This window comes from Mirounga angustirostris, unplaced genomic scaffold (assembly GCF_029215605.1).
Source record: "Mirounga angustirostris isolate CCGP_5_RB_7025 unplaced genomic scaffold, mMirAng1.0.hap1 SCAF_14, whole genome shotgun sequence".
Lineage (NCBI taxonomy): Eukaryota > Metazoa > Chordata > Mammalia > Carnivora > Phocidae > Mirounga > Mirounga angustirostris.
The window spans coordinates 13,405,903-13,430,461 of NW_026991722.1; the positions used below are offsets into that span (position 1 = coordinate 13,405,903).

At 40.3% G+C, this 24,559-nt stretch overlaps 1 protein-coding gene across 2 annotated transcripts in view; it reads right to left on the reverse strand.

Annotated features, from left to right (window-relative positions):
• The window catches only part of PHLPP1 (PH domain and leucine rich repeat protein phosphatase 1), a 222,773-nt gene that overhangs the window by 69,606 nt on the left and 128,608 nt on the right, over positions 1-24,559 (reverse strand). For both annotated transcript variants that reach the window (XM_064578772.1, XM_045886594.3), the window contains exon 4: positions 12,611-12,777. In XM_064578772.1, coding sequence (XP_064434842.1) covers positions 12,611-12,777 — 167 coding nt within the window. The remainder of the gene's footprint in view (positions 1-12,610; positions 12,778-24,559) is intronic.

A 24,559-nucleotide genomic window follows, 5' to 3' on the forward strand; every position in this document is an offset into this window, starting at 1 on the left:
AATTCATGAAAACAATGAGTCACAAGCAGCATAAATCTGTCGTTTTCTGATTCTTTTATAAACTGGCAATATAATGATCGAAAAGATAAACAAGAGGTATGTTACTATGTCACAGTTAAACATATTTTCCTATGAAATGGTTTCTTTATTCAATTTATCCATGACTACCTTTTCTCATTTTCTTACCAACAGTTCTGCCCACAGCCAATTCAATTGCAACATCATTCAAGAGATGTTTAATATTAACCACCATACTACTAGGACAAAGAACAAAAATATAAAAAGCAGAGAACAGATCACTATTTCCACTCCTCTTCTCAGAGGAAAGAAAAAGAGAAGATCCATAAAGTATATTTGGATAAAATCCCAGTTGAGTCATATAAAGATATATAAAAATGAAAACCAGATAACCGCTCTATCAAAGATATCAGATTATCAAAGGAGAAAGTGAACGTAAGCTAAGGTCAGAGAGAATGATTATATCATGAAAACGTGCTTAGACATGAGTAGCTTAAGCTCACATCACAAATAAACCAAGCATATCTGGTAGTTAACAGAAAAAATCCAATACCCAAAAGTTTACTAGATACAATAAAAGTCTGAACAACCATCCATTCAGTAAACATTGTCTGAGTTCTTATTATGCACACAGGTGTGTGAAGCATACAAATGTGAGTTACATATGGTTTTCACCCTCCAGGATTTTAAAAATAGTTTGGGAGTAAAGCTGCTCTAATACAAAGCACAAGATGAAACTTACTGGGAAAAAAAATCATGAGTACTCACAGAAAAGAAAACTCACTTTGATGGAAGGGACACAAACAAGAGTTTAATGGATGAGGAGATGGGGATTGGAAGAGAGGACATTCAAGGAGAACAGGGTGGCAGGACGGTTTCTCAAATTTAGCACGCGTTGTTAAAAATGCAGTTTCCTGGGTCTCATCACCAGAGGTTCTGACTCCGCAGGGATGGCAGGAAAAAAGGTGTTCTGTGAATTCCCCATGTGATCCTGATGTAGGCATTTCATAAATCGTATTTTGAGAAACACTGATTTGGAGGGCAAAAACTACAGGGTATACTTGGGAAAATTAAGCAAATGATAGCATTAAGCTGAAAGAACTGTGGTCGCAAAGGGCGAGTAAATACTAAGCACAGAGTCCCTCAAATTCCAGATGAAGACACTGCTATTTACCTATGAAAAAATTTGAATAAGAAGTAAAACAGTCTATGCAAGGATACATGGCTTTATGTGTATCATGCAAATCATGGAACATCTCTGCTTACCTTGATGTGCTTCCACTACACACACACATGTACACACACACGCATACATACACGCATACCCCTACCTGTCTACCTGGGGTGAAAGGTGCATTCTGGCAGAAATCTTACAATTGGAAAGAGAGAAAACTATGTGGAAAGTCAGACTTTCTCTAAGGTTCTCTTGTTAATTACACGTCCCAAAGACATCACCCGGGAGGGATGGGTGTGCCCTCCTTTAGAGAAGCCACTGTGGAATGTCCTTCCAGCACTGGCACCACCATCCTAACCCACCGTGGGAAATGACAGCAGGTGCGTGACTCCTCCCAGTCACAGCTCTGTTACTATGGAGAGCATGGTGAATGACACCGGAACTACAGGCACTCTTAGGAATAACAACTCTCAGGGATTTTTCGTTTTCAAAAGTGGCACATGTGTCTGGTCAGAAGGAGCTCCAGAGTGAGCTGACGCTGTTTGACCGGAGGCAGAAGAGAGAGGGAGAAAGGAGCATTCCTGGGTTGCCCTCAGTATTCTTGTACTGGCGACCAAAGGGCTGTTTTCAGAAGTCATCAGGAACAACAGTAATCATGGTCCCAAGTCGTGACAACACTTCACCATTAAAAACCACAAAATAAGCATCATCGGTTGGCCTCTCCCTGCATGCTTTTATCACTGTCCCCTAAGAGCTATATGCAGAGTGAAAAGCTGGTTACCACTCAGAATAACAAATACCTACAAATACTATGTGCCACATTAACCGCTTGCAGTTAAGTTAAAGCTTGGAGAGTACAGCAAAGAGCTCAACAAGAACAAATGGAAGAATAGAATTGGCCAGAATACAATACCCTCACTGGAATCAAGCCAAGGCTTCTGAAGATCCCTCCTTTCTTTTCATTTAAGTGGGAAAAAAAAGTTAAACATCTTAAAGGATCCCAAGGAAGTCAATAGGGCAGACTGTAATTTAGTACAGTCTGGCTGATAAAGAAATCTTTTGTTTCTTTCTGAGCTCCCTCTTCGTGCACAATGTGAGGGAAGAAGAAAATCAGCTATTATTTTCAGAAATGAGGTCGGGAGCCCACACCAGGGGGAGGGGAGGACCAAAGGCTACACAATCTCAGCGCCCCAAGCACCAAGTAAAGGCTTTCCTTTGATCAGGGAAGGAAAATGGGAAACGTGTGAAATGGAAAGCTTCCCAAGAGGATCAAAATTCCATCTGAAAAGCAAAGCTGTATAATAAAGGAACTTCCAGTATTGGGAAGAGTTAACTGAAAGAAGGGCATTCCACCCAGTCTATGAAATTCCTTACACACTTGGCAAGCCTCACCAAACCCCAGTAGTGGAAATTCCTTCCCAAGGTTATTCATCCCTGAGCAGCACTTGTGCTAAGTGTTCTTTAACACATTGGCCATACCCTTTCTGCAGCACTTAGCTCTTGTTCACTTGTAATATTTTTTTATATCACACAGCATTTTCAAAGAAGCTGAAACTGGGCTAAGTACTGCAGTTCTAAGTCTGGAAAATGAGCTGCAAAAATATTTTAGCATGCTGCTCCTGATCCTACTGTTAATGAATCATTACTATTCCCATTAAAAGTTGAGTTTTCAGAAATTACTGATAAAAACAAAATATTAAAATCTTTTTCTTTAAAAACCTGGAAATGTGAACTTTTGGTATGGGTAAAAAATTAACATGAATAACTTTGTAGCTCTGGAATGCCAAGATCCCCCCCAAAAACGTAGTAAATAAGGTCGTTTGTTTTCCACTCCATGGGGATTAAAAATGTAGAAAATTGAGCTTTCTAAGAAGAAGGTACTTGATAAATTCCAGGCATAATTATGAGTTTCTCAATGCTCATTTTTTCATGGCTTTCATTCTACTCCACCCACACACTTGCACACCCAACTCAACTTCATTCCTTCTCCCCACTGTTCTCCCATTTGAAAAATCCCTGCTTCACCCCCACCCCCATCCCTCGTATTCTTTTTGGCTAAAACACATTTCACATTTAAACAAAGATCAAATCACTTCTTTCCTCCAAGTCTTTAATTCACGCTCTCCTTGACCCAAAGGTAATTGTAATCTTCATCATATTTTAGGTTACATTATACCCATTTTATACCATAGCCTATAAAACATAATGACAAGCTTACTCCTAAGTTTCTTGAAATTGATCTCCAGAGGCTATATAATGTAACATGATTGATCTACAATCATTCTAAAGGACTAATGTCCCCTTAAAATAGTCACCTCAAGCACTAAATACACCAAATGGTGCTACTGTTCAAAGCATTTTTTGGATGCTCTTTTCTGAAAGTTTTAGGATCACATTTCTTTGATTATCCTTGGTTGTGGGAAAACTAACAATTCAACAAATATTGCCATACACATACACACACACACACACACAATATCCCGTGTCTAAATATGGGGGGTGGGCAGCAGAGAGGGAAGACAAATATAAGGAAACTCCATCTCTGTTCTCAAGGACTTCATATAGATGATGATGTTTGAAGTTTTCACATGTTTATTATAAAAGGTATACTTGGTAAATGCACTAAGTAGAGAGAAAGCTAACAATTCAGAAAACGAAAAGGTCACATGGAAATGGGAAATAACGAAAAGCTTCAAGAAACAAAGGTCATTACAAATGTGCTTTGAAGGGGAGGAGGATTCACTGGGTTGAGCCCAGGTCTGGTGGGTGAAAAGCAGGACAGGCACATTCCTTTCAAGGTGAAATGTGAAGTATGTTTAGAGAATGGTGAATAGACTTGTAAAAAAAAATTTTTTTTTAGGTAAGTCCAATATCATACTGTCCATTTAAAATCTAATGCTTCCTTTTCCAACTACAAATCCCTTTCTTAGTAATCTTCTCTGAATCACCTCACCATGCAGGCTCTCTCATCTTACCTTCAACCAAAGAGAAACATAATGATAAATTACCAGTCTCCCTTCCTTCCACAGGTGGCTACAAATACCTTTTGCAAAGAAGTGGGGTATACTTAACATAGTGTTGAAGGAATCAAGACGATTCCCACCACTATTCGCTCACAAATTCATTCCTTTACCAAGTATGTATGTAATGGCCCCCCTGGTAGTGGGTCCTCCCTCTGAGGAAGAACAGATCCCTGCTCCCTAAGAATTCAAAGCAAACAAGATAAATACAGAAAACAGTAAAAAACAAAACAAAACAAACAGGTGACAGGCTGAAGTCAACTCTTTCCTTACGGTACCTATGCTGAAAGTCACTCAGGCAAAAATTAAATGCAACAAATGTTTACAAGTTGAAGCAATACAGCTATTCCTAGGCATTACATCTTCACGAAAGCAGGCTCTTTTTTACCTATTGCATTAAATATTGTGAAACTATGAGGGGCACAGTAACAAAACAACAACAAAATTCAGTATCCAAAGAAGAATGTTTAAAAAAAAAAAGGCTGATGGTGGTAAATCTGAGGGGACTTTTTTTGGGGGGGGGGGGGCATTTCAGGATCACGTATGGTAAAAAGCACATTAATAATTTTGCAGACATACATGATTTACCAAATAATTTGAAATGCCAACTTCTATTGAAGTTAAAGTTAATAATCCTCCTATAAAAAAATCAGCTCCATTCCTAGAACTTGCTGGGACCCTCTAGCTCTGCTAACTTTGTTTCTCTATACCAGCTCACCTACAAATAGCAAGAGCTGGGAATCAGATTCACTTCCCTTATTAATGGATGGAAGTAATAGATAATCACCAGCCATCAACACAACTGAAACATAATCATTTTGTATTTATGAGAGTAATTATTACATAATTTGTCTAATTTCTCACATATAGAATTAAGCAATTGAAGTGTTTTAATTATCCATTTGTCAAATATTAAAACAGGCTCACCTATAAAAGTGACAGGCAGAAGTGATTAATAAATTAAAATTATCTAAGATGAGGACATTTAAGTTCAAATGTAGTGGCAAACTTTCCAAGTACCATGGACAAAGCTACAGAAACACGCGCATACAAATTACTACTATCAAACTCTGCTTTTGAGTTTGCTTTCCACACAGCTCTTTGTAAACACTGCACTGGCTATCACCATAAAAGAACTCTCTGATCTGTCATACCTTACAAACTCTAGAGCCTTCAATGCAATATTACTACCCGTGAAACTTTAATGGTAATTTTAAAAGAGCTAAATGTATCAGTACAGTAAAATGTTTGAACACTAACATAATTTTGTATAAATAAGTTCATACCGCTTCACTACAGTATTAAAAACAATAAACTTAAGACATGGTAAGGAAAGTTATATTCCTCGAATTTAAAACAGTAAAAGAAGTTGTCCTCTCCATTGACTTTACAAAGAAACGTATTATAATTTTTTATTTTTTTATTCTTATGTTAATCCCCATACATTACATCATTAGTTTTAGATGAAGTGTTCCATGATTCATTGTTTGTGCATAACACCCAGTGCTCCATGCAGAATGTGCCCTCCTCAATACCCATCACGAGGCTAACCCATCCTCCCACCCGCCCCCCTCTAGAACCCTGTTTGTTTTTCAGAGTCCATCGTCTCTCATGGTTCGTCTACCCCTCCGATTCCCCCCCCTTCATTCTTCCCCTCCTGCTACCTTCTTCTTCTTTTTTTTTTTTTCTTAACATATATTGCATTATTTGTTTCAGAGGTACAGATCTGAGATTCAATAGCCTTGCACAATTCACAGTGCTTACCAGAGCACATACCCTCCCCAGTGTCTATCACCCAGTCACTCCATCCCTCCCACCCCACCCCCCACTCCAGCAACCCTCAGTTTGTTTCCTGCGATTAAGAATTCCTCATATGGGGCGCCTGCGTGGCTCAGTTGGTTAAGTGACTGCCTTCGGCTCAGGTCATGATCCTGGAGTCCCAGGATCGAGTCCCGCATCGGGCTCCCTGCTCGGCAGGGAGTCTGCTTCTCCCTCTGACCCTCCTCCCTCTCACGCTCTCTGTCTCCCATTCTCTCTGTCTCAAATAAATAAATAAACTCTTAAAAAAAAAAAAAAGAATTCCTCATATCAGTGAGGTCATATGATACATGTCTTTCTCTGTTTGACTTATTTCGCTCAACATAATACCCTCCAGTTCCATCCACGTCGTTGCAAATGGCAAGATCTCATTCCTTTTGATGGCTGCATAATATTCCATTGTATATATATACCACATCTACTTTATCCATTCATCTGTCAATGGACATCTTGGCTCTTTCCACAGTTTGGCTATTGTGGACATTGCTGCTATAAACATCGGGGTGCACGTACCCTTTCGGATCCCTACTTTTGTATCTTTGGGGTAAATATCCAGTAGTGCAATTGCTGGATCATATGGTAGCTCTATTTTCAACTTTTTGAGGAACCTCCATACTGTTTTCCAGAGTGGCTGCACCAGCTTGCATTCCCACCAACAGTGTAGGAGGGTTCCCCTTTCTCCGCATCCCCGCCAACATCTGTCGTTTCCTGACTTGAAATGTATCATAATTTTAAAAAATTCTCCATTGCAAATAATAATAATCTTAGTACTAATACCATCTGGGTCATCTAAATGAAAATGTAGCTAATGTAAGTGAAGTTCTATTAATAAAATAGAGGTAAATAATACATTATAATTAATAGTGACACACATAATCAGGAAAGAAACCATTAAACTACCAAAAATTACTCTGATTTTGCCTCTCCTCTATATTTTGAAAACTAACTTGAAGAGTTCCAATGCCAATAAAGGAAAAACAAACAGTGGTCGTTCCAAGAACAATGTTTTCCCTCTGAAACTGCTGGCCTATGTGTGTACATCAGCATGCCATCTTTCCAGATTTAGAATGCGGCTGGAAATACCAACGTAAATGTTCTGTGAAAACAGCTCATTTATTTAAAGAATTTCCAATAGGAGAAAAATTAAGGCGATATGTGGTTAAGAGAGAAAGTCACTGAACTCCTACCTGTTTTAAACGCACTATACTTAAAGTTACTCCCTGGATATCTGCCCTAACTAATTTTGTAATCTAAAAATTCATTCCTTGAGACTTAGGTAAAAACACAGTAAGTTCCCCTCTGGTACCTCTCTCTAACATATTCACTGTGAAACATGCACTAGAATTAGCACAAATTCCTTAAATGCACAAATAAAAATAAGCAACTAAATATATGGCATATCTCAAATCTACCATATTAATTGTATCAGTATATAAAAGCTACATTAATGCTTTTTGGAGTATATGAGTTTAAAAATCTATATTATAATTTCATTTCCTAGCACTAAGTGTGTGTGTATGTGTATTATACTAGACTTACAAATTTATTACTTTGAGAACTTTGCAATAAAATATTTCTTGGACAAGGGGGTAGTAGTATGTGGTAGGAAAAAAAATTGGTTTAAAGCCCATTTGTTTTCTAAAGGGTAACACAACAGCAGCTTTAGCAGGTGCTCAGACCAACCCCCCCCACACACACCAAGTCCCCTCGGTCTATCTCCCCTAGGCATAAAGCAACAGAAAGCAACAGAAACCTTTGCTGCAGCGTAAAACTGAAAAATCTTCTACCTTAAGTAAAAGACATGGCTTTATCCTGCACACTACAAAGAACAAACTAATCATATGTAACTTCATATGCTTTGTTCGCTTTTCTAAAAAAAACGTAAATGAAAGAAGCTGGACACCACTATATACTACCCATTTATAGCAAGTACGAAAACAGGCAAAACTCATTTATGGTGTTAAAAGTCAAGATAGTGATTATTTTTAATCTAATCTGTAATTAGAGGAGGGGCACAGGAAGGCTTCTGGGGTGCTAGTAATATTCTATTTCTCAATATAGGTACTGGTTACATGGATGTGTTTACTCTGTGGAAACCCACCGAATTGTAGACTCATACTTGTGCCTTTTCTATGATTTTGTTATACTTCTACAAGAAGACTTCATGAGGTTACACAAGGAAGAGTTAAGACCCCAGATCCTCTCCCCAATTCCAGCAGAACACAGCTTATTCCCTGGAAGAACCTGAACTGGAGAGTCTCTGGCTCAAAGACATCAGGCCCAGTAGAAAACACTGTTCTGAAAACAGGGATAAATTAAAAACCCACACTCTAACCTTGAGATTCCAGCTCTCTTCCTCACTCTGCTTCCCGAATCTTGGCATGCACTGCCCACACAGAAGACCACAGGATTCCTCTCAAGTAAAACTGACATGCCTCAGGGAAAAGATCCACAGATACTGTCTTTGGAAGTTCCCCAATGAAACCACAAGCTCACCCCCGATAGCCATGGCAGAGCAGCTGTATGGTGGAGAAGCCCTGCCCACGTATCTCAGTAGCCAACTCACTTTTCAGTGACTCACCATTAAATAGGAACAGAGAGCAAAGGATCACCAAATAGTTACTTTTTTTTTGTTAGATTTTTATTTATTTATCTGACAGAGAGAGACAGTGAGAGAGAGAACACAAGCCTGGGAGTGGGAGAGGGAGAAGCAGGGTTCCCTCAGAGCAGGGAGCCCGATGTGGGGCTTGATCCCAGGACCCTGGGATCATGACCTGAGCCAAAGGCAGACGCTTAACGACTGAGCCACCCAGGCGCCCCCAAATAGTTACGTTTCTAACACAAAAACTCAGACACCTACACAAACAGGAAAAAAAGAAACTGACAGTGCAAGAAGGAAATGAATAAATAAATAACTTTAATGTCCTCAGAAACAGAAGAGAAAAAACAGAAGAGAATGCTATTAAAATGTACACAAATTAAAAACAAATAAGAAAGAGCTCTTGAAAAATAAAGACAGCAGAATTTCAGAAGGGTTAAGATAGAGGACACCTGTCAAATAGGACATTAAAGCAAAGAGCTAGGAAAATTAGCGAATTAGAGGAGAAACAAGGAGGTCTCACCAAACTCCCAGGAATTCAGAGGAAGAAAAGAGAAAACCAAGGTCAGGGAGAAAATGATCAAAAAAACATAATGGGAAAGTTTTCCAGAACTAAAGGACATAATTTTTTTAGATCAAGTGTTCATCATAGTGGCTGAAATTAATAGAATGCCATAAAAGGAAGATCCTAAAATCTTTTGGAGGTTTAAACCAAACCAAAACAAAACAAACAAGCAAACAAAAGGGGGGAAAAGGTCACCTGTAAAGAGAGGAATCAGGATAGCATAACACTTTTTGATAGCAACTCTAGAAACTAGAAGATAATGGTGCACCGGCGTCAAAATTCTCAGGACACCCCGTTTTCCTACCTAGAAGCCAGCCAGGTTACCATTCAAGTGGGAGAGAAAAGTATTTTCAGACATGTAAAGTGTCTAATAAATTGGTCTCCCGTGTCTCCTTTCTCAGGAAGATATTCCATTAAAAACAGGGAGTAAACCAAGTCTTTCTTCAAGTTACCAGCTGTCAGCAAACTATGGGTCCAACACGGGGGAGACGAGAACTACCAGGAAAATGACGGAAGGTCATCCCAGGACACCAGCTGTGCACACGGAGCAGGTTGCTGCCCTGACTCCAGGACGAAAGAAGTGTCCAAGAAAAAGGTGTCAGAATGTCAGAGTTCTGTCAGAAAACTTAGAAACCCTAGAGAAAAAAAGTACGCATGTGAGAGGCTCCAGCCAACACAGGAAAGGAAATGTAGTCACTGCCTTTAAAGCGCCTTGGCTGTGGGCCACAGCTCCCTGCTCCAAAACGGACAGCTGGCCTTACCCCGAGCGGATGGCAGAGGCAGCGGTGTGCGCATGCGGGGAGGCAAGGTAAGAGAGCTACATCTTCACCTTCCACAGTAATAAATCAACATAGAATGTCCAAGAACAAAAAAACGTTAAAACAGCAGTATATAAAGAGTACTTCGGAAGATGCAGGAAAACTGCATAAAAGAGCCAAAAGACTCAAAAGTGGTTGCCTGGGGAGGAGGCCTGGGGTGTAAGGATGGGTGGGAGTTCCCGGCACATATTTCTTATTATAAGTCTTGTTGTTTGTTAAGATTTAAAAAAATCTACATAGGATGTTACTTGGGGAAAAGGTTTAAATTTTTAAACTACGAAACGAAAGCAAGGAATGTAGGAAACTGCAGGCGAGAAGACTAGCGAGGGCGAACTGCAGTGGGAAAATGACAGGGCAGCAGCCGCTCTGCAGAGCTCCCTGCGTTGTCCCTGTGCTGTCCCTGTGCTGTCCCCACGCTGTCCGCGGGAGAGCGGAGAAGCGCTTCCTCGGACAGCTGCGGGACGGGCCGTGTGCTGAGGAAGGGGGAGCACAGGAGAAGGGGGGGAAGGGTCGAAAAGAAATTTATAGACGTAGAATCCACAGATATAGAGGGCCAATCAGGAAACTCTGAAAGAATTAAATAATAAGCAGGGCAATGCCCCAAATACCCTTTCACCTGGGTATTTATTTGTTTAGTCCAGAAATGCTGGCTGGCTCTTTGGGAGCATCCTATTCCCTTATGGAATTAGAAGCACTTTGATTTTCTTTGTGTTTAGGTTTTAAATTTTGAAATTATTATGAAACATGCAAATAGAAAAATACAAAAGATAATGATCATCCAAACAACCACTCTTCAGCTTTTTCAAATATTAACATTTTTGTCATATTTGCGTCTAATTTTTTCATATTTGCTTCTATTTTTAAAGAAATAAACATATGGATATAGCTGAAACCCTCCTCGGACCATTCCCTAATCCTATGCCCCTAACTGCCTCACAACAGGTAACCATCAATCTGAAACTGACATTTACCTTCTCCATCCACCTCATCTCTAAAATGGGAGCATTGGTTTGAATGAATTCTGATGTCCCTTTGCTGGTGTCTTAGGATTCAAGAGTATGATACCAAGAGTTTGAACGTCCTACACTGCTTATTATTTAGTTCTTTCAGAGTTTCCTGATTGGCCCTCTATATCTGTGGATAAAAGCACCTTTGCTGTAAAGTATGATGGTTATCTCAAAGAAAACACTTGTATGATTATTTGAGCTGTGAGCCAAACTAGTCAATTCATGGAATGCAACTTTTACGTGAAAGAACAACTGACAAATTCACTATTCGGACTTGGGTATTTGGCAGACATTTTCTCTACAATGAAGTGAGAAGGTCATTTCAGGAAAAACAACTGACGGTATTTGTTGCCAAGGATAGCCTTCAAGCTTCCAAATGAACACCAAATTTTGGAAAACTTGTTTCCACCGTGAACTTGAGAACTTCCCAATACTTAAAGATTTTTCTGATGAGCTCAGTGGTGATATTAACAACTGTGATGTCTTGAAATTGCACAATAAAGTGCATTAACATCTGGAATAGCTCCATTTTCTAATGAGCTAGTATTTCCCAAATGGCCAATAATTAATGAGATAAAGTGATGCATGGGCAAGGACCCATTCAAAGTGCAACAAAGGTCAACAGAACCTAATGTAAAAGAATTTTTTCAAGTTTAACAACAGGGTTTAAGATTCCATACTGGAACCAACATTTAAGAAATGACCACTTGTCAAGTTTTGGTATAGCATCAAAGAAGACTATTCACAATGGTCTGAAAAGACAATTAGAATACTCTTCTCTTTTCCAATTACACATTGCACAAACTTTATAATAAACACTTACTGGGTTTTTCTTTTTGGATATTAAAACACGTGAACACATAATCACAATGGTAAGTTACCATAGTTTAATCTCGGATCATTATCAGTCATTTAGAACAAGTGAACAATTCATTATTTAAAAGTTACATTCTTTTGCAGTTATAGTCTCAGATATCTGCAACAAATATATAAGCATCAGAGGCTTAATTTACCACAGAATCAAGAATGATCATTGCTCTAAAGAGGAAATGAATACAGTAAATTCTTAAATCTGTTTTAAGTACACGCAAATAAAGCCCCTTCTCTCCAGTTATAAAGCATACTGTTTTAACATTGGACTCTTGAAACCTACACACTAATCACCCAGATGCCCTGGTATTAGTGGATTTAAACCTTAGTTCTTAAACTGGTGGGGAAATGTCTTTTCACAGAAGAAACTGACTTTTCATAAATTTCAAAAGAAATAATCTAATCTGACCAAACCTCAGTAGTTCAGAAGTAACACCGAGTAACAAACTTTTCACAGACCCATTTGTAGATCAGTTAGGGAACAGAAGTGTTTTCAAAAGAAATATCCTTCTTACACAAATCTGTCCAGTTAATTAATATCATAAATCATTCGTTTCAAAGGCAGGGACCTTAAAAAAATTTCCAGAATGAAACTGATAATGTCCTCACTTCCATAAAGTCCTATTACCCTGCCCTCTGAAAGAGAAAGGTTACACACTGTAGCTTTTTAAGTCAGAATATTCAAATAACAATCAGAGGCTACCCATTTCTGTATGCTCACCTTTGCAGTTCATTGAGCCCCCTGGCAGTTGGTAGGCAGGGATTCTGCCTTAGGAAGTTTTGTTTTAAGTTGAGATGAGTGAGGTCTTGGCTGTAGAAGAGGTTGGCAGGCAGATGCTCCAGGCTACAACACGAGAGGTCCACTGAGCTAATGCGTTGTGACGCAACCTGGAGGGGGATAAAACCCAGCCTGATTTTAGTACCGTCCATTTATCCTACAGATGCCCTCTATGGATAGAAACACAATAACCCCGTTGAGAACACAGACATATTGTACAAGTGGCACTAGTTAGGAGTCCAAACACAAACCAGTAGACTATTTACTTAACATGGAACCAAGTCAAGTACTGTAAAAGCAGAAAACAGTGTCCCTGCCAGGAAGGTACTTACAGTAACCCTGCGGAGGAGACAGGTTACAAAAAGCACAGATTATCCTATCAGGTTCAGTGATATCAGTAATCTCCTCCAACCGTAGGGGTTATGTTCCTGAAAACGTTTATGGTAAGGGAATTCAGAGCTAAATAATACAAGACTCTAGAATAACTACAGGGTTAGGAGATAGACACTAAGGTCTAGATAGAACCTATCAAAGCCCTTGTATATACTGATTTAAAACAGCACAAATAAAGAATAGCTGTATCGATGGCCTTGTACACATCTTTAATAGTAATGGCAGCATATGATCAGATTCCGCTGTCTGCTTGCCCTCAACTTCTTGGGTTGTCTGTCCCACAAAGCTTCAATGAGATGCTCATAAATTCATTGGGCTTTGCTTCGTGCAAGTATTCTAAGTAAAATTTATTTTATGTATGAATGTTTATCCACATATTCAAAGCCTTCCTGGTTGAATGACTATGACCGTGGCGAGAGTCCCGGGGCCACAGACCAACTAGCATGCTAGAGACAGAAAGAGCACTGGATGACCTGTATTTCTCAAATGCTTTCTCCAATATTCCAAGTCATGCAGTGCCACTTTATGCCTCTGCGTGTGGCTTCAGCCCCACTTGCACACACCTTGGCTCCTTCTCTGCCCCAGAGAGGCCACGGTAATACTGTTCTAAGATTTGGATTGATTCTCCCTTGTGCTCTTTATCTTTACCAAAGCTTTATGGCAGGAACACCACTCCTTATCTGTGACCAGTATGATGTCCTTTTCTATTTCCAAACTCTAGCTTTCTCTTTCCCAGTTACAGAGGCAGCAGGGCATGGTCCTCAGGAGTGTGACCCTGGGGTCCGTGTGCAGCTTTATGTCCCAACCCCCCCACTTAGGAGCTGAGGGGACACAAACAGATCACTGAGCCCTCCGAGCTGCAGTTTTCTCACCTGTGTACCAGGTGTAAGGGTGACATGGACATCTACCAGCCAACACAGAAACAGCATTCAGTATACGGGGACTGCTAGTACTACCATTATTAGTATTGCTACTACTGCCAAATAGGATGATTCACATCTTACATCTACTGAAATCCAAATTCTCTTGATGCTAAAAAGGTATTCAGAAGTAAATGTGCATAAAACCTATTCTGCTGATGGCATATTTGAGGTTAGAAAGAAATTACTGTGCACACTTGAGAACTAAGGGGAGAGTGAGGTAAAAACAGCCTGGCAGGGCTCAACTCAGAAGACTTTACAGGGGCGCCTGGGTGGCTCAGTCGGTTAAGCGTCTGCCTTCAGCTCAGGTCATGATCCCAGTGTCCTGGGATCGAGTCCCACATTGGGCTCCTCGCTCAGCAGGGAGCCTGCTTCTCCCTCTGCCTGCTGCTCCCCCTGCTCGTGTGCACTCCCTCTCTCTAGCAAATAAATAAAATCTTAAAAAAAGAAAAAAAAAAGAAGTCTCAGTCTGCATTTTAACAACTATATCTTTCCCTGAATTTTCACTATTAAATAAGAAAAAGAAGAAACTGTTGTCCACAAAAAAAGAAGGAAGGAAGGAAGGAAAAAAGAAAATCCCAAACAGGGCCAAATCATCCATATACACTAAAAGATGTGAAAAGAGCCATGAGGAATGTAATGGGCCTGAAAGGCAGGTGCAAACGCTCACAGGAACCTGTTACAGGCAGAGAGGGTGCACACACGTTGAGCATGTAAGGGTGCCCTGTGGTACAACAGTAAACAAGGCAGACACAGTCTCCGCCCTGGGTGAGCACACCTCAAGAGAAGCAGAGGGAAATTAGGTACTACATGATAATGATTACAGTCATGGTAAGTGCATGATCTAAGAAGTCAGGGAAGGCTTCCCAAAGGACCTGATGTCCAAGCTCAAACTTCAAACTTGAGTGGAAATCTGTGTTTTCGTCTACCCCCAATCCTTTTTCCATATCTTCCTATAGCAATCCTTCAGGATCCTGGGATCTTGACAGAGCTTCAAACAAAGCATGTTGACCCTCTGGCGACAGGGATAGGCACGTACTCCAGGCCTGAACAACCAGAGTACCCCATCCACTGAACCCACGATTGATCCAAAAGTACTGGCATGTGACCCCAGCTGGGCTACCAGAGGCCTTCTCTGGGATTTATGTATTCTGAAGCCAGGAGAGAAAACACGAACACACATGACTCCATATATTATGTATAAATAGCTATGGAACAGTAACTATTAACCACATAAACCCTACATCGGTCACATACCAAATTAATGATGGCAATTGTTTCTATATGGGTCGGGAGGGGAAAGGAAATAAGAATGGGAAGATAGGAAGGAACTATGGAAATGTGTTAACAACTGGGGAAGACAAGTACATGGAAACTGTAATATTATCCTTTGTGCTCTTCTGTGTGCATGTGTATGTGTGTTTACTTTGGGAGAAAAATGTAATTTCAATTAAAATTTCAGTTAAAGAAGAAAATGGATGAGAGCAGTCTTCTGGCTTTCTTTGAATTCGGTGTTCTACTAGGTGGTACACCAGGGACAATTCCTCCTGTCATCAAAGGGATCCCCTTAACTAGTGGGCTGAACGGTGGCCCCAAAAAAGGAGGCGAGGCAGACAAAAACACAGATTTCCACATCCTAGTCCCTGGAATCTATAAATATTATCTTATATGGCAAGAGTGAATATGACTTTATATGACGAAATATGTATCCTTTAAGAGAGAGGCAGTGTTTTGAGGTAGAAGAAGAGAAGTCGATGTGACCATATGGGGGCAGACACAGAAGTAATACGGACCACAAGCCAAAGAATGTTTAGAGCCACCAGAAGCAGATAGAGGCAAGGAATGGATTCTCCCCTAGAGCCTTCAAAGGAGTATGGTCCTGCCAACACCTTGATTTCGGACTTCTGGCCTCCAGAACTTCATACATTTCTGTTGTTTTAAAGTCACCAAGGTTTTGTTAACTGGGAAACTAATACTCCCTTCACAACTTTTTCCAGAGTACTTTTCATTTTCAGTCATTCAACACGTTTACTGAATACCTCCCATATGCCAATACTGGCCTAGGTAAGCCCTTGGTATGCTTCAGTAAACACAATTAAGATCCCTGCCTTCGTACATAAGTCAATTATATGTTAAAAATTGGCAAATACTATGGAAAAAACAGAGCAAGGAACAGGGGGTCAGGATTGTTGGAAAAGTGGTCAGTTCTCCTTGAATAGGTTGGTCAGGGTGGGCCCCACTGAACAGGTGACATCTAGACACGAAGGGCATGAGGAAGTTGGCTGAAGGGATTTGTCTAGAGGAACACGGAAGTAGCAAGGGTAAAGGCCCTAAAAAGGGATGTGCCCGGCATGTTGGAGGGGAGAATGACTGTATGTAGTGAGATCAGAAAGGTAAGGGTGTAGGGATGGGCAGCAGGTCCGGCAGGGTCTTTTCAGTCCCTGTAAATACTCTAGCTTTCAATGTGAGCAAAATGGGAAGCATGGAAAGGTTCTGAAAATCTCTGTCTCTAGACCGCAAGCTCCATAAGGGCAGGGATTTTTGCCTATTTTGTTCACTGATATACCCTGATATGCTCAGCACTTGGTGAGACCCTCGAAAAAAGTACTTGTCAGAAGAATGGCCACTGGACCAATTTCCAACCCCTGCTTTCTCACCAGCTTGCATCTGACACACCTAGCGTATGCTTTCACACAGAGACTACTGTGAAGAGGACAAATCCTATTTCCACTGAGGCGTCACACTAAATACTCTCCTCAGACAACTGACAGATAATGATTACATGTCAAGTAGTATTTGATTCCTTTCCTCGTTCTGGACCACAAGCTGTTGCTGCTGGAAACAAGGGGAAAGAAGCCACATTAACAAGGTGACAACAAGCAAGAGCCGTGCACAGCAAGAACAGAAAGGACAACAGCAGGGCAGTGAGCTGCCAAGGTGACCACAAAAGCTACCAGGAGCTGCCCCTCCACCCCGTCTCTGCAAAAAGGGGGGGGGCGGATTTAAGTGCTTCCACGCAGACCAGCCTGGGCACATAGGGATATGCCACAAAGAGATTTGCTTGACTCCCATGTGAGAAAACCATCGGCTGGACTGTCCAAAGAAGCTGTGACCCACATACATGGCACCTATTAAAACTAAGATTCTTCACAGGAAAGACCTAAATAAGTAATAAAAATAAATCAGAAATCCACCTGGCTATACCTCAGAGCAAGTAGCCTTTTATTACTTTTTTTTTTTCTTAAGTAGTAGGAATAGCAATAATACCAGCTAACATTTAGGTGGTGCTTCACTTGTGGGCGGCCCTCTTCTAACTGCTCTAGCCAGGCTACTTAACCTTCACAACAACTCAGTGTGGTGATGACTTACCCTCATTTCAAAGATGAAGGGTAAACAGAGTCACAGAGCACGCCCATGGTCACCCAGTTTGAGCAGTAGCAGAACCTGAGTTTGAACGAGGACCTGTACTTCTTTTTTTTTTTTTTTAAAGATTTTATTTATTTATTTGAGAATGAGAGAGAGAGAGCACATGAGAGGGGGGAGGGTCAGAAGGAGAAGCAGACTCCCTGCCGAGCAGGAGCCCGATGCGGAACTCGATCCCGGGACTCCAGGATCATGACCTGAGCTGAAGGCAGTCGCCCAACCAACTGAGCCACCCAGGCGCCCGAGGACCTGTACTTCTAACTCCCATGATAAAATAATAACGTAACCCCTTAGACCACAGCAAAGATGATCAGATGCTATCCCAGGGGAAGCTTAAGCCTCAGGAACGGCAGTGACAGAAGACAGTCTGGCATGTTCGAGAGAAGCAGACAGCATCTGCTGACCACAAACAGACTTCAGGGAAGGGGTGAAGCCCCATGGGGGCACCATTCCTTGACATCATGGGCTCTGCCCACTGCTATCTACACAGCTTGTCTACCTGGGCAGCGGTGATGCCACTTGGTGAGCACTTCACTGAATTCTAAAAGGTTACAGGAAAAGTTTAAAAGGTTATAGAAATTTAGAAAGTGAAAGAAAAGGGCACATGCAGAAATCACCTCAAATCTGTTATAGGAAGGGATCTCTAAAGGACCTCACAATGAGAATACAAAATCCTTTTGGTAAAAGCTACTGTACTTCTATTGCACCTCCCAACATCAAGACAGTGGAAGACACAAAGTTGAGATCCAAGCAACTTGACATGCAGGAGAAAGGGCACAGTCTTAACAATATTCAGGGCGTACAAACAATTCTACCACTTCCAAGCCATGAGGCTCTGGATAAGTCACTTCATCTATCTGTCCTTCTGTTCCCTCATCACTAAAGAGGAATAGATGGTACCTGCCCTGATGAATTGAACAAGCTGCTGTAAATAATACTTTTCTCATTTAAAAAAAATCAGGAGAGGCTCTACAGACCAAGCATCCCTTGACCAACAACCACAGCTGAGCGCAGTGTAAACCTATAACACAAAAAAAGGACGAGAGCACCGGCAACTGTTCTTGCCACCTTGAGCAGTACACAGATAAAGCTCAGTCAAAGGCAGAACACGACACTAGTTATGAGGCTCACAGACCATCCATGAACTACACATGAAGGGATTCAAATGTTAGAAGATTGGTTCAGTGGAACTGTGGCTAGGGAAATCCGCGCTAGTCTGGATTAACAGCAAAACATTTTTTTAAGGCTCACAGAGTTGGGGAACTAAATGGGATTTCCCCCCCATGAACCTACATATTCTGGAAGACACATAAAAGTGAACATGAATTCCAACGACCTTCTCAGGTTGTCTTCTTTTCCAAATTACTTGTAAACATGTTGGGAGGGGGAGGGGGAAGTTCATTTGGGCCTCAAAATATTTCCCCAAAAGTACACTGCAGGGTAAACGTAAAAATGGTAATATGAACGACAAACTTTTCAGATGACCTACTGGGCTTCCAGATATTTCTAACAGGCTACTCAGCTCAACACTTCCCTCAGTTGTTTCTTGGCAAGCCTTTAGGGCACTTATGTCAAAACTGGTCTCAGCTATGCATCTAGCTGAGTTGCATTTCTAAACCAAGACATCTCTCCTGTCCTAACCAATCCTTGCTATGCTTTTGAAATTATCATCTTCCCTTGTAACAGGACTGTCCTCATCTTTTATTAGCAAGGAAAGGTTTAGAAAAACATTCATGTGACTTACTTTGTTGTTGTTACCACTATACTTTAGTGAAGGGGCATTTATCCTTATTATGTGCCAAACATGCTCAAAATCAATCAAAATGACCCTGAAAGGCTTGGTGAAAGCAGCTGAAATAGCACAAGTAATTCTACTTGTGTAAAGTAAAAGACTGTTGCACACCAGCACAGTGAGTCATTAATTGCTCTGGCCTAACTTTCAGTGGCTTGGAAAATTATGCCCTGGCTACAGGGATAGTCTCTGGGGAGTTTACTAGACTTCTGTAAAAAATTCTTAACCTCTTAACTGACCTAGTTTTAATTCTCACTCCCTAAAAATGCTTTGGGAAGGCATGAGGGAGGAGAATATAAATTTAGAAGAGTGTTTATTAATCTTTTAGCTAAGCATTCTAGCAACTTATTTTCAACTCCATCCTCATCAATAGTTTTATAATACTTTATATCAAACCAAAGTTTCCAATTTTAATAAAATTCAAATTATCACCGCTCTATGACATGCAATCATTTCTTAAAAAAAAAATCCACAAATATATAGGAAATGCCTTAAATTGACCCCAGACCTTTTTGCAATGACATCTCTTTTCTTGATCCTGTACTAATATTACAATTTTATAAAATCTGTTTAACAACAGGTGAAGATAACTTTGGTATAAAATTAATTACAATATATACATTAATAGGAGCTAATTAATAATTAATAATTAGTAATTAAAATACACTAATAGGAGCAAAGCAAGGTGCCGATGTTGTTAAAGCCCTGTTAAAGCACCAGGCTATAACAATATAGAAAAAACAATACTGAGAAATTTAGAATAAGAGCTCCACCTAAGCATCCTGACCTCTCTTTGCCAGGCGAATGGAGGGGATGGGGACGAGTGAATCTCTCAACATATGTTTATCATTTGCCTCTATGAACCGGGCACTAGACTTGGTCCTGGAGAGGTGGCACTGTGTGTCTTCAAAAGCTTGGTCTCTTGAGACATGGACACCTACACGACCGTAATTCAAGAAGGTACGCACAATGGTGTGATGAGAGCACCCAGAGCAGAGAACACAAAGCTCAGAGCAACCCTGTGGCAATCCCAGAACCCACACTCCCCTCCCTCGCCTGGGCACTTGGGCAGAGACTTGCACATCACCACCAAGAGCAGACAGAACTGTGGTGTTTGTCCAGGGAGCTCGTTGCATGGCCTCCACTGGAAATGCAGACCTGGCACCACCTTTCCCGGAGCCAGAAGCAACAGTGAAAAACTGCGAGGAGATGGCACCAACAGCCTCCCAGGATCACTCCCATGTCACTCCGGCCGTTATCGTCCCCCCCACCCACACACAAACCCCATTGTGTTTCTGAGTAACAGAAAAACAGAGCTCAGCTTGGGCGGAGATCAAATCTGAACTCAGAGTTCCTTCCTCATTTCCGTATTGGCAAACTAGGTGTAAACAGTCCGTTTAGACAGTGGCCACCTGAGAAAGTGGCATCTCCCCGACCACGGGGAAGGGAAAAGATAGCCAACCACAAAAAACACTTAAATTCTAGCTTTCTGGTGAAAGAAGTGATGTAAACGTATACTTAAATGATTCTACTATTAGAAACGAGCTACTTGTTTTGTATTTTAAGTTCCAAATCTAACATATAAGGTCGAGCATGTTAGACATAAAGAGGTCATTGACATTTTTCCAATTATTCCGTGATTCCTTACTTTATGAAATTATAAATCAGACCAGTCGGTAGACGAACTTAACTCTTCAGAGTAGGTATAGGAAATGCAATACTCTGGGTTACAAATACTGGGATCTTCCAAGATAAGCAAATATATAATGGAAACTAAACTCTTAACATATATATATATAAATATATAAATATGAATATATTTTATATATTTTATAAATATAAAGTCTGTATATTATATATAAATATATATATATTTTTACTATATATTTATATATTACTATATAAATATATATAAATAATATATATAAGTATATATATTTATATATTTACATTGGTCTAAAAACTCAGACTAAAATGACTTAACTTCATAATATTAACATGACCAGATACAGAGATGTGGTTAATCATATATGGTGGATTCCTGAGAGAGCAATACTTGACCAGTTTCTGAAGAATTAGACAACAGCAGTCCTCTCAACAATAAAATCAATTTAATCTGCCTTGGATGAGTGCTCGCTTCGGCAGCACATATACTAATCTGCCTTGGATGACATAGAAAGCACGTCAGATTTCTTAAATATGTCTTGGTCATCATTTAAGAAGACGGACGAGCAGTGCACAGTGGCTTCCCTAGCAGCATACCCCATACAACAGACTGTGTGACAAACCACCTCTTTTTCTACCACTGAGCTGCCTGGATGCTGTTGACAACCTTGTATGTGAAGTACTTCTCTTTGACATTTTCAGTACATTTCAGTTATTGAGTCTTGGTCTGTTTTGTTCCCTCAGGCCACTGTTAAACATTGGAAGTACAACTAAAGAAAAAAGAGCAAGGTAGCAGAACTTCCTGCATAAAGCATGGCTGGATACTTCATACCTTAGTTCCCTCATCTGCAAAATGGAGATGTGACAGTATCTTGTCCAGAGTTACTCCCTCTTTTGTTGTAAAACCTGACCTCGTAGAGTTGTAATGAGTACTTACTTCACAGGGCTGCTATAAAGCACCTAGAAGTGTGCTTGGCACATAGAGAAAGTTACCAAAACATCAGTTATTCCTATTGGCATTATTGCGGTCACTACTAGATCGATTCATTAGGCTAAGTGATTTTATGAACAAAATACATCAACAAGTTGGGGGTAAAAACAAAACTTCTTTTTATTTTGGCGTCGACCTCATGGATGAATAACTAATTCACTTTGGATATAATGTGTGAAGCAAGGAAAATGATGGTCACATATTCTGGGCTCATCAGTTGGTATCTTCAAGTATGCATATCGATAAACCAGCTGAAGAAGGGATCTGGGAACCACATGACAGCAGGACGTGGAACTACCGGAGATGCTCCTCCTGAAAACAGATGGCTAAGGGGTGGAGGGGGGCACAGGAATCATGCTAACGTCCATATTCAAAGGCCATCAAACAGAATTATCCCGTGTTATACTAGAGAGCAAAACCGGATCGACAGATTGAAGCCATGGGGAAAAGACTTCCGCTCACTGGCAAGGAAGAGCCGTCTGGTCAAACAGTACACGTCTGAAACACTGCGGACGGTTTTGGGAGGGAAGGAAGTCTGGGCGTCCAGAAGGTCCTTGCTGAATCTTGAATTCTAAGTCTCTGAACTAAGAGCACCTGATCATGGCTACAGCTTAAGGTTCAACTAAAGAACACTTTCAAAGAAAAGACCGAGTAACTATTAAGATAATTATTCCAGAAAACTACAACTGGTAATATTACCTTTTTGGTGACTTTCTTAAAGGGCCCTTTGCAATCTTAAAATAGTATGTTGCAACTTTAAAACACAGCTGTAAGCCCCTTTCTTGACACCGAGAATGTATTTTATTATAGGTAGTAACAATATACAGATAAAATCCACATGAGGAACACATTTCTTCCGTTTGCTGAGACCCTGACCTAGAAGTTGAGCCTAGAAGAGTGCCCTGCATAAAGAAAGGGTGGAATTAGTCTTCTCTCTACCCTCCCTCCCCATGTCTCTCATGGCAACTCTGTAGTAACTCCAACAAAGTGCAGAATAAAGGGGAGGAAGTGAGAAGACCCAGGGAGGGAAGATGGAGACACAGGGGATCAGTTTAACCCAGTAAATGGACAAGCCGGCAGCATTTCACAAAAGCATGCCTCTTTTGCTAGGGAATGGTAAGCAAACTAGGTAAAAAATACCTAGGATAATACTTGGATAAAACTGGATGATAAAACTTTGGAGAAAATAAAATTAAATGGCTTTAAACTGAAATGACTCAGAATTCAAGGAAAAATCCGTTTTTTAAGAATATGTTAACTAGGGGCGCCTGGGTGGCTCAGTCGTTAAGCGTCTGCCTTCAGCTCAGGTCATGATCCCAGGGTCCTGGGATCGAGCCCCACATCGGGGGCCTGCTCAGCGGGAAGCCTGCTTCTTCCTCTCCCACTCCCCCTGCTTGTGTTCCTGCTCTGTCTCTGTCAAATAAATAAATAAAATCTTAAAAAAAAAAAAATGTTAACTAGGATTTCAGAACCAATAGTTGCCACAGGAAAAAAGAACAGACAGGATTAGCAATGTGGAAATAAGACGAAGCATAATTATAACCACAAAGAGATCATTTTAATATTTTACTAACTTAATCACAGTTTTACATATCACAAAAACAAAATTTAATGCAATCCAAAATATTTCATCAGTCAAAGCAGAATTCCTAAATTCCCTAATTTCATAAACTGTTGCTCATATCCATAAGGAAGATTCCATAACATGAACTAACATGAACTTTTCTGTAACAAATTCATTACTATGTTAGAAAGTTAGTTATCATATTTGGTAACTTATAATCAAATTTCCCCCAGGAAATGACATGGAACTAGCAGGAAACAGACAGGCCAGCACTTTTTAAACTTCATCTAGCTTCTATTTTTTTTTTTCTTTCTCATGCTGCTCAGACATCTGTGATAGAACTATATTTTCACATTTTACACAGCTGAGCCTTTGTACTTACTTTACACCTCTCCTTGAAATGCCCTTCCCTTCTTGTCTTTGTAGTGAACTCCTATTCATCCTTCAGAAACTCAATTTGCCCATTACCTACTTGAAGTCTTCTTGTACCCAAACAGCTCATATACTGGATTTCCAAATTTTTCTCATATCTTCACTACAGAGTTGGTACAAGAACAATCTCCTTGAGATGGGGTGACGTATTATAAGCTAAAATCTATGTCACATGGTTTAACTTAAGCTTCTCCCACAGATCTGCTAGACTGTCCTTGGTCAAATAGCCCTTAATTCTCTATCTAAAGAATGGGTATAAAATGTGATGTGAAGGTTTCTAAAAAAACAAATGAACAACAACAAGAATAACAACAACAAAAACACCTGGACTTCTTAGCAGAAACGTACTGAGGGCAAAGCCTCTTACCCTTATAATCCCAATGTAAGCAACTACAGCACAATCCCTAAAAGACAGGTTTCAAATCATGCTGACAAAAAGCAGCATACTCCCTAATCTACACTTCAAATTAAGAGGCAAAAATGTGTAAAAGATGACTAAGTAATCTTTCAGGGTTCCTTGCAGCTCCATCTAATGACACAAATCTTTATGTTGGAAACCTTAATCCTATTACATTAGAATGACTGGACTCAAGTAGTTAGTGAAGTATTCTTTGAGTGAAATCTGGCCCAGAAAAACACTCTTTCTAAGCATGTGAAAGCCAAAGTTCAGTTGTGATTCACCATATACTTTATTCTTATTTAAAGGGGTGAT